The sequence below is a fragment of the Trichechus manatus genome, unplaced genomic scaffold (assembly GCF_000243295.1).
Source record: "Trichechus manatus latirostris isolate Lorelei unplaced genomic scaffold, TriManLat1.0 scaffold00040, whole genome shotgun sequence".
NCBI classification, from domain to species: domain Eukaryota; kingdom Metazoa; phylum Chordata; class Mammalia; order Sirenia; family Trichechidae; genus Trichechus; species Trichechus manatus.
The window spans coordinates 16,121,947-16,133,273 of record NW_004443976.1 but is presented as its reverse complement, the minus strand read 5'-3'; the positions used below and the strand labels follow the sequence as shown (position 1 = coordinate 16,133,273).

General features: G+C 45.6%; 1 protein-coding gene across 1 annotated transcript in view; it reads right to left on the bottom strand.

Moving 5' to 3' along the window:
- Positions 1-11,327, bottom strand: part of SHPK (sedoheptulokinase) — a 25,991-nt gene that overhangs the window by 4,179 nt on the left and 10,485 nt on the right. The window contains exons 3-6 of the mRNA XM_004376133.2: positions 4,342-4,525; positions 3,666-3,818; positions 2,296-2,471; positions 560-760 (exon numbers count right to left, since the gene is read on the bottom strand). Of these exons, the coding sequence (XP_004376190.2) occupies positions 560-760; positions 2,296-2,471; positions 3,666-3,818; positions 4,342-4,525 (714 nt within the window). The remainder of the gene's footprint in view (positions 1-559; positions 761-2,295; positions 2,472-3,665; positions 3,819-4,341; positions 4,526-11,327) is intronic.

Genomic DNA, 11,327 nt, shown 5'->3' with positions numbered 1-11,327 from the left:
ACATTGTAAAATATCAGGGTCTTTTCACCCATCCGTGTTTGGTCATTTTATCTGCAGTCATCAGAAGGAAAACCCTTAAGTGCAAGGGCCGCAGAGGCTTACAGACAGAGAAAGCAAGGCAGTGGGCAGGGGAGAGCTGGGGAAACTGTTACGAGTCCACAGTCAAGGTTAGGGGAAAAGGTATCCCCCAAAAAAGAGAGCCGCTGATGGTAGATCAGAAGATGAAAGGAAAAGAGGCTGCAAGGCTAGATCCTTAGGGAAGAACACACTGGGACCTGGCTGGGGCAGAGATGAGAATCTGGAAGGTCCACCAGCATATTAAGACACTCCCACAGAGAAAAGGACAAAAACCATACCAAACTCATTGCCATCAAGTCCATTCTGACTCACAGTGACCCTATAGGACAGAGTAGAAGTGCCCCATAAGGTTTCCAAGGAGGGGCTGGTGGATTCAAACTGCCGACCTTTTGGTTAGCAGCCAAGCTCTTAACCACTGCGCCACCAGGGCTCCAGAGAAGGAACAATCAGAGAATAACTCACTGTGTGGGATCCACCTTACCTAGATCTGCCATCCACTGAATCAGCATGTGGACAAATGTGGCCAACACATTGCCCCCATTGAGGGATGCTGCCACCCCCAGGTAGGTCCTGTCAAAGTACGGGAAGTAGGCGACTGGAGCCAAGGGGTCTGGAGTCTGCACCGGCTGGAATCCTGAAGGCATGGAGGCTGCCAGCTGAACTGAGGTGCTGATATTGAGAACTAGGGGTCCAAAGAAAGCAGAAGTCAGGCCTGGCAAGCTAAGCTGAATGTCACAAGTCACAACAGGGCAGTGGGAGAGTGTGGTGGCTTTAAAAAATAGGTCCACAAATTCTTTAATATGCTTCCTTCCAAGAGGTAGAGCCTAACTCCCCTCTCCTTGAGCATGGGCTGGACTTAGTGACTTGCTTACAATGAATAGAATAAAACAGAAGGGGCAGTAGGTGACTTCAGAGACTAGGTCATAAAAACGCACTGCAGTTTCTGTCTTTGTCACTTTCTCTCAGATCACTTGCTCCAGGGAAAGGCAGCTGCCATGTCATTAGTATCACTATGGAGAGGCCCACATGGCAAGGAACCGAGAGGCCTCCTGCCAATAGCCATATGAGTGAGCTTATAAGCAGATCCTCCAGCCAAGTCAAGCCTTCAGATGACTGCAGCCCCAGCCAACAGCCTGACTACAAACTCCTGAGAGACCCTGAGTGAGCCAGAACCATCCAGCCACTCCCAGAGCCCTAACGCTCAGAAACTATGCGATATAATAAATGCTTGTATTTAAGCTGCTGAGTATTGGGGCAATTTATTACACAGCAATAGATAACTAATACAGAGAATAAAACCTCACAGCCAGTGTTTTATTCACTGGGGAGGCTTCATTCATCTGCAGCAAGTACCATCTCCTTCTCACTTCCCAGGGACATTTCCAAGGCATTCTTCTTAACCTCCTCCCCCCCACCCGCCCCACCAGCAGGGAAAGCTCCTCAGCCCAGCACAGAGAGGATGATTTTCCCCACAAGTTCTGGGACAGAGCCTGTGGATTGCTCTAGCGCTAACTTCTCCTCCCTTTCTCTTGAGACTTGGCCAAAAAAGCCAGCCTTCTCAGCCCGCTGGAAGCCAAACTAACTGAAGTCAGCCTTCAGTTTTCCCACCTCCTGGGGGCTGGAAGAAAGAAGAGCCCAACATTTACTTCATGGTATCCACAAAGCGTTACTGGAACACAGTCACGCTAATTTGTTTACGTACTGTCTGTGGCCGCTTTCGCCCTCCAAGAGCAGAGTTAAGGCACTGCAACAGAGGCCATTTGGTCCACAGAGCCCAAAATATTTACTCTCTGGCCCTTCACAAAAGTTTGCCAACCCCTGCCCTAGACTGCCACTGCCACCTCACTGTGATATCTCTTTTCCTGAATACAGAAAAGATCCTGCACTTCCAATCAGACCTGATATCTTTTATTGACAAATGCACAACAATAAAAGCCCTAATCTGCTCATCTAGTTTCTCGGTTGTGGAGTTAAACAGAAACCAGCCAACTGCAGAGAGCATTTTCCTCCCTGGCCCTACAAGGTGGTGGGCACAGGTTTTGGAACATTTGTCCTTGTCCAGGGAGAAAACCTGCCCTGCTGGACCATAAGCTCCCTAAGCAGAGGGTTTCATCTGCAGGGATGAGGATGTTTGCCACCTTACAGAATGCTAATTGCCATCAGGTGCTGACACTGTCCCTCAGACCTGAGCACAGAGCTGCTGCCCAAGACACTCACCTGCATCTGTCCTTTGCGCCATGCAGGAATAGACGGAAGCCTGTAAATCACCCAGCGCCACTCCCACCTCTGTCCCCTTCGGGATTTCAAACCACGCATGGGAAGTCCTGCCTGCCACACTGCCAGGCTCTGCGATGTCCGGGAGCAGGTGGACGGGAAAGCCTGAGGCCTTCAGTCTGTAAGACGGAAGCAGACACCTGTATTTACCTGGCGTTTGGATCTCTGTTGTTTCCAGGAAACTCAGCATGGAAAGAGCTATAGGACACACGCACAAGAAAGGGGGACAGAACCCAGTGCTTTCTCAGACAGCCTCTTTGAGAGTTTTTAAAACCATGAGCCATAGGCTTGGACTTTTAAAATAGTGAACACTGGCTTTCAAAAGCTTGGGACTCACCTTTTGGGGGCCAAAACAACTAGCGTAAGTAGTAGACACCAGGGTGGATTAGATAAGAGCCAGGTATCATCAAAATACCAGCCTCCTGTGTTTGAAGGGAACACAAACTCTCTACAAATGGAGGCCACTGGGGTTTGAGTACAAAGCTATAGTTGTTTAGCCAAGTCCAAACCAAATTCAGAGCCATCAGCCTCCTGAATATCAAACGCATTCATCACTCAGGGTTAGTGAATACAGGGTGGTCAATTTTACAGAACATGCTAGAAAGTCCTTTACCTGAACTACCAGCTGCTTTTTTTTTTTTTTTTTTTTTTTTTTCAGAATTCAGAATTTGAGCCCTGATGGAAGTAAAGTTATAGGGCACTGGACTTCTGTACCTGAAAAGGCAAAACGATTGTTCAAAAAGAACTTAGAAACAGTCCCTCAAGCCTACTACTTCTATTTCTTAACCTTATTTGACAATGTGTTAGAAAGTGACAGTAGTCCTTTGAAATCTACAGGTGGAGCCTGGGGTCACAGAGAACTGGGGAGCCCGCCCCAGGTCTGGGCTACAGTGGAGGAGGAGCAGGACAGCGTGGTGCAGTGGGCAGAGCCCCCATGCCACACTTTCTCTTACATCCGGGCCCACGTGAGTGACTGAAACAAGCTGGGGGGCCCTGGACCTGATTCCTAGCTTCTAGCAATCCTCTGGAATCCCTGGGTGGTGCTCAACTGCTAATCTAAAGGTTGGTGGTTTGAACCCACCCAGCAGCACCGCAGAAGAAAGGCCTGGCAATCTGCTTCCATAAAGATTACAGCCAAGAAAACCCTATGGATCAATTCTATCCTGTAACACATGGGTCGCTGTGAGTTGGAATTGACTCGATAGCAATGGGTTTGGGTTTTTTTTGCCCTTCCCAAATGGGAACCCCCCGCTGCAGTTCACACTCTGCAGATACCCTTCTGCCTGGAGCCCACCTGCTGAGGGTAAACTCACGTCTCCAAGTTCCAGCTCTGGCTCTGGGTGTTGAAGTATCCCCAGCTAGCAGCGTTCTGGTCCGACATCAGGGGTCTTGGCAAGCCACACAACGTGGCAACCACATAGTCCTGGATGGTGCCGGCCACATCATAGGATTTTAGGAATTCTGGGCTGTTTTTCACACCAAAAACAATTCATTGTGGTCTATTATTGTCTCAAAAGCATTTGCTGCACCTTGCTGTGGGCAGTGGGGACTAGACGTGGCATCAGCCAGGTAGCAGCCAGAATTCCACATGCTGTGGCCAGTGGCTCAAGTACAGCTGGAGCTCCTGGGGTGAGGATCTGGCAGGAGCAGCGCTAGGGGAGGGGACTTACGGGAGGACATGCCATGCCTGGGAAAGCAGGACATCGGCCGTTCTCAGCAGCCCTGAGCCCTGACCCCACCATGAACTCACCACAGGACATTTGGCAAATCCCTTGCCCTCTCTTTCTTCCCCCTCTGGGTTAGAATTGATAATCCATAGAAGGCCCTTTGGGAAATGAAGCAGTTCTAGACCAAGATCAGGTCTTGTGACCATGCCCTATGCCAGACCTCACTCCCTGAGGCTCCGTCCAGCAGGTGGAGATACAGCCTCCTGCCCACTCACCTTCCCTGGGAAATCCAGCATCCAAGTCAAAGAACAGGTGTCTGTACCTATTTTTCAAAAGCCAGAAGATGGTTGAACAGCCAAACCCAGTGGCCACGCTGAGATGGGACTCAGGCTGGGGCAGAGAAGCCAGGAACTCGCTGCTACACCGGCCATCCTGCCATGTGACCAGGTGGCTCACGACTCTGGGCTCGAACACAGGGGTGGCCTCTCCCTCTGTCCATTCACAGCCTGTAACAAAGGAGATCCCCAGCAACAAAGGACATAATAACTGACCAGGCACCAGCATGTCCTGAGACTACTCTGCTGATGAGCTTACAACACACACAGTATCACCCTATGATAACGCTCTGCTCACACACATGAATTCTGGTATCAGAGCACCTGGGTTTAGTACGTGGCTCTGCCATATTACAGCTGTGTGACCCTGGGCAAGTCACTCCCTCCATTTGCCCCACTTCTTCTATGTTTCTTTGTATTCATTTTGTTTAAGTTGATGTCTTAGTTACCTAGTGCAGCTGTAACAGAAACACCACAAGTGAGTAGCTTTAAAGAACAGAAACCCATTTTTTCACAGTTCAAGAGACCAGAACTCAAAATTCAGGGTATGGCTCTGGGGGAAGGTCCTTCCTTATCAATTTCAGCTTCTAGTGGCTGCCAGCAATCCTTGGCATTCCTGGGCTTATAGATGCATCTGTCTCCATCATTTATCTTACTCTTCCCCCTGCATATGTCTCTGTGTCTATTCTGCTCCTTTTATAACTCAGGAGTGATTAGGTTTAGGACCCACCCTGCTCAGGTATGGCCTAACTAACATAACAAAGAAAACTCTATTTCCAAACAGGATCACATCCACAGGTATAGAGGCCAGGACTTCAATACAGATTTTGTGGGGGTCACAATTTGATCCACAGCAGTTGATATATCTCCTCTCTGGAAATAACATAGGTTTAGCACACTCTCAAGTTCTGTAGTCTCCGTCCTTCCAACCCTCCTCATGATGATATCATCTATGCTTTTAACTTTGATCATTGTGATACATTTTCCCTTTTTCTTTGGTCATAGCTAATTGATTTTTAGATATCAAAATTTACTAAAGAATTTGACTACCTATTCATATATCTCTCAAAACATCTGGATTTTCCTCTGCTCTCATTTAAATGCTTCATCCAAACTGTTTCCAGTGTAGGTCTTTGTGACAAAGCTTCCGAAGGCTTATATGCCTCAGAATATTTTTATCATGTACTGATATTTGAATGACAGCTTGATCAATTATCATATTCTAAGTTCTAATTTCCTTATCTTCAATACTTAAAAATACAATTTGTGACAGATTTAAAATTGCTGCAAATTCTTTGCTACTCCTCCTGTTAAGAGGTAGAGTCTATTCAGGCAGCTAACAGACACATGAGAAAATGCTCAAGATCACTAGCCATTAGAGAAATACAAATCAAAACTACAGTGAGATACCATCTCACCCCAACATTACTGGCACTAATCAAAAAAACAGAAAATAACAAATGGTGGAGAGGTTGTGGGAAGATTGGAACTCTTATGCGCTGCTGGTGGGAATGCAAAACAGTACAACCATTCTGGAAAATAATATGGCACTTCCTTAAAAAGCTAGAAATACCATATGATCCAGCAATCCCACTCCTAGGAATACATCCTAGAGAAATAAGAGCCGTCACACAAACAGACACATGCACACCCATGTTCACTGCAGCACTATTCACAATAGCAAAAGGATGGAAGCAACCTAAGTGCTCATCAACAGATGAATGGCTAAACATACACACAATGGAATAGTACGCAATGATAAAGAACAATGATGAATCTGCAAAACATCTCACAACATGGATGAATCTGGAGGGCATTATGCTGAGTAAAATATGTCAGTCACAAAAGGACAAATACTGCATGAGACCACTATTATAAAAACACATGAAAATGTTTCCACACAGAAAGAAACAATCTTTGATGGTTAAATGGGAGGGGTGAGGAGTGGGAGGGAAAAACACTAACTAAATAGTAGATAAATGGTAATTTGGTGAAGAGTAAGACACAATACTGGGGAAGTCAGCACAACTTGACCAGGGCAAAGTCATAGAAGCTTCACAGACACATCCAAACACCCTGAGAGACAGAGCTACTGGGCTGAGGGCTGGGGACTATGGTCTCAGGGAAATCTAGCTCAATTGGCATAACATAGTCTGTAAAGAAAATGTTCTACATCCAGCTGTGGTGAGTATTAACTAGGGTCCTAAAAGCCAGCAAGCAGCCATCTAAGATACAACTACTGGTCCCATCCCAGCTGGAGCAAAGGAGAATGAAAAAGACCACAGACACAAGGGTAAGATTAGTCCAAAGGACTAATGGACCACAACTACCACAACCCCCACCAGACTGAGCCCAGAACAACTAGATGGTGCCCGGTTACCACCACTGACTGCTCTGGCAGGGATCACAACAGAGGACCCCAGACAGTATGGGAGAAAAATGTAGAACAAAATTCAAATTCACACATACACACACACACACAAAAGACCAGGCTTGCTGTCTGACAGAGACTGGAGAAACCCCGAGAGTATGGCCCCCGGACACCTTTTAACTCAGTACTGAACTCACTCCTGAGGTTCACCCTCCAGCCAAAGATTAACAGGTCTATGGGGCCAACAATACTATGCATGAGGGACATGCTTCATAGTTCAATCATGTATACTAGATTAATGGGCACACCCACCCAAAAGCAAAACGAGAAGGCAGGAAGGGACAGGAAAACTGTATGAATGGAAACAGGGAAACTGGGGTGGAGACGGGGAGAATGTTGACACATCACGGGGTTGGCAATCAATGTCAAAAAACAATTTGTGCATTAACTGTTTAATGAGAAACTAATTTGCTCTGTAAACTTTCATCTAAATCACAATTAAAAAAAAAAAGAGGTGGAGTCTAAATCCTCTTTCCTTGAATTGGTGCTGACCTTAGTGACTTGCTTGGACAACAGAATGTGGTGGAAGTGTCATCCTAGGACTCCCAAGGCTAGGTCATAAGAAACCTTACAGCTCCCACCCACGCTCACTCTGGAGGAAATAGCCATCATGTAAAAGTCCAACTACCTTGAGACCACCATGCTGGAGAGGCTACATGGAGAAGCCACACGTAGAGCTCTGGCCAACTGCTCCTCGTTGAGTCCAGCCTTTCCCACCAAGGCACCAGGAATTGAGTGAAGCCATCTTGGACCATCTAGACCAGACCAGATAACTACCGAGCAACTTGTCAACTCCCTGCAGAACAGAAGAATCACTCAGCTGAGCCCTGCCCAATTCCTGACCCATGAAATCACAAGAACAATAGTTGTTTTAAGCACTAAGTTTGGAGGTAGTTATGCAGCAATTAAAAAAAAAAAATCCACTGCTATCAAGTCAATTCTGACTCATACCAACCCTACAGGACAGAGCAGAACTGCCCGATAGAGTTTCCAAGGAGTGGCTGATGGATTCATACTGCTATCCTTTTGGTTAGCAGCCGTAGCTCTTAACCACTCTGCCACTAGGGCTCCTATGCAGCAATAGATAATCAAAATAGTATCCCATTGCCTTCTTACATAGAGGGTTGTTGTCACAAAAAAAAAAAAACTAATGTCAATCTGCTTATTCCTTTATATAGAATCTGATCTTTTACTCTGTAAGCTTTTAGAATTTTCTTTTTGTCTCTGAAATCCTTCAAATTTCACTATATCTAGCAGTGGGTTTTTCCTCATCTCTCTTCTTTGGCATTCTGTGGGCCCTTTCAGAAAGTCTGGAGTGTTCTATCTTATTCTTTCAATTATGGAAAATAATTCTCCATTATTTCTTCAAATATTTCCTCTTCTCCACTTTTATTTTTCCCTTTCTGGGTCTCCTATTATTTAGATGTTAGCGCTTCTATTTGTATTCTCAATATCTCTTAGCTTTTCTTTTGTATTTTTCTACTTCTTGGTTCCTTCCTTCTTCCAAAAGATTTCCTCAATCTGGTCTTTCATTCTCTTATTTGTTCTGAGGTTCTATCCTTTCTGTTATTAATCCCATCTATTATGTCCTTTATTCCGACTGTTGTATTTCTCAAACTTAGTATTTCTGCTTGGTTTTTTTATGTGTTCTTCTTGATTTTTCCATGGTAAAATCTTCCTCTAATATATTTCAGTATGTGTATCAAGCTGATAGTTGACAGCATGTCATGGATTGAGTTGTGTCCCCCAAAAATGTGTGTCAACTTGGATAGGCCATGATTCCCAGTACTGTGTGATTGTCTACCATTTTGTTATCTGATGTGATTTCCCTGTGTGTTGTAAATCCTATCACTATGATACAATAAGATGGATTGGCAGCATTTATATTGATGAGATCTACAAGATTGGATAGTGTCTTGGGCTAGTCTCTTTTGAGATATAAAAGAGAGAAGTGAGTGGAGAGACATGGGGACCTCATACCGCCAAGAAAGCAGTGCCAGGAGCAGAGCATGTCCTTTGGACCTGAGGTTCCTGCAGTGAGATGCTCCCAGAACAAGGGAAGACTGATGCATCACAAGGACCTTTCTCCAGAGCCAACAGGAAGAAAAAGCCTTCCCCTGGATCTGGCGTCCTGAATTTGGACTCTAGCCTACTAGACTGCGAGAGAATAAACTCCTCTTTGGTAAAGCCACCCACTTGTGGTATTTCTGTTATAGCAGCACTAGATGACTAAGACATAGCACCACATACAACTGTTTCAAGATTTGGGAGCCAAGACTGTTACATTTTCTTATAAATCTGCTCATTAAGAACCAAAGAAAAAGACTTAATCCCTGCCCTTAGTTCTAGGCCATGAAACATACATCCATTCATTCATGCATACATGACATATTTAATCGAATGTTTTAGGCACTGGTTCTAGGCCTTGAGGATACAGCAGTGAACAAGAAAAAGTCCCTGCCCTCTTGAAGCTTATATTGTAGGAAGGGAGACAGACTATAAACAAGCAAATACATCATGCCCGGTGATGTAGGTGCTATAAAGAAATGTACAGCAGGGTAAGGCGAGGGAGAGAGATAGGTTGTTGGGGGTGATCATGGAAGTCCTCTCAAGGTGACATGTGAGGAAGGACCTGAGTGCAATAAGGAAGTGAGCCATAACAATATCTAGGGGACACGTGCTCCAAGTAAACAGAACAGCAAAGGCAAAGGCCTTGAAGGGATCTTGTCAACCAACCCCTGGCTAGTATGCTTGGTCAGTAGATCAATGCCCGGGACCATATACCTGAAGCACTTGCTTGGAGTAACATTAAGTTCCACCTGGGCCTGGGGGTTTCCTCCTGGCTAGAGAGAACACTTCCTAGGAGTAGTCTACCCCCATATCTACATTTCCACCTGAACCTAAAGCTGGGATTCTCATCCCAGCTATAAAGCTTGTCTCTACAATTTGCTGTTGTTGTTGTTGTTAACCCCTTTATTTTCAAAACTCTTTTGATCCAATTTCTTAAAAAAAAAAAAGAAAGAAATTTAACCAACAACAGACAAACCCCAGAAGATAAGCTAGATTACCAGGATCTTCTAAAAATTAAATACTTATGCTCATCAAAAGACTTCATCAAGACTTCCAGCAACATGGCTCTATAGTCAGAAGCACCACACCGTCCCTCCGTGGCGAAGATCAGAAAAACTAAGTCAAACAGAGTCACACGTCAATCCTGAAACCCTAAGCATCAAATGAAGAGAGAAAGAACTCAGCCTAGCACCGAATGGAATAAGAAACTGACCGAGAACAGAGCGCAAGGAGAGATACATACAGAGGTCCCCTATCAGCTACCGTAGCATGGATCCGCCATCTTGGACTCCTATCGTAGATCAGTGAACAGGAGGTAGGAGAAAACAGCTTCATGGAGCTTCCAGCAGGAGACAGAACAACTGGTAACCCACAATATAGGCTTTCCCACTCCTCACCCTTCTTCATCCCCACTTAGCCTCCTCTGCTTCCTGCAGCCACAGTCTATTGGCCGGGAAGTACAAGCTTCCCCCCAGTGCCGCTTGGATTCCACCTGCCTGCACTGGCCAGCGCCCTGAGTGCCATTTGTTGGCTGCTGGTGTTGCTTTTTTCCATTTCTTTAGATTTCTTCCTTACCTCTCACCACCTCCCCCTCCTTTCTCTCAAATACCTGGCTCCATGCGCCATCTTTGCTTCTTCCTGATGGTCTGCAAAACATTGCTCAATTGTGAAACTGCTTCCCGGCCCGTGCTGCCACGCTGGTGGGACCCCTGGGGCTTTTTTGCTTGTTTGCTCTGATTTGTTCTGTTTTCATTTGTTTGCATGTTTTCTTCTTTTCTCGGCTTGGGAGACCCTTCTAACCAAGCAGTACCACTTGGTACCGGCTTGGAAGCTAGTCCCTTACTCTGTGCATACACACAGGGACATCCCTGGGGGCATTTCTTTTTTCTTGTCTTTTTTTCTTTTTCTTGGTTTTGTTTGTTTGTTTTTTCATTTCTTTGTTTAGTTTTCTTCTCTTTCTTATTCCCTTTTCATCTTTCTTCATTTCCAGTTTCTCGATTTATTCATTTTTTTCACCTTTTTCTTTTTTTTTCTTTCATTTTTGTTTTTCCCCATTTCTCAGTCTCTCATTTCTCCACTCCAATAGCAAGCTCGCTTAGCACTCTTTTTTTGTTTATATGTATGTTTTAGGCTCCTGTTCCTCTCTCCTCTCTCTCATCTTTCCCATACCCATCTTAGCTCCACACATCACAATCTACCCCCTCCTTCCTGCCTACTGCCTACCTGCACCATGCACTGAACATCACACTCCAAAGCAGCACAGGCACGGCCTACTGGAACCTGCCCTGCACTGATTCCCAGTCCGTACTGTCAGCCCTGGTCCGTGCCACAAAAAACCTATCCCAGCAACTCTCCTTCAGCTGGAACTGCCCTACTGTACCATACCTGAGTGACTGATCCTGCCCATTGGAGAAGGAGGTGAAAAGTATCGTGCCCACAGATGAGCAAATAACAAAGAACACACAGCCCGCC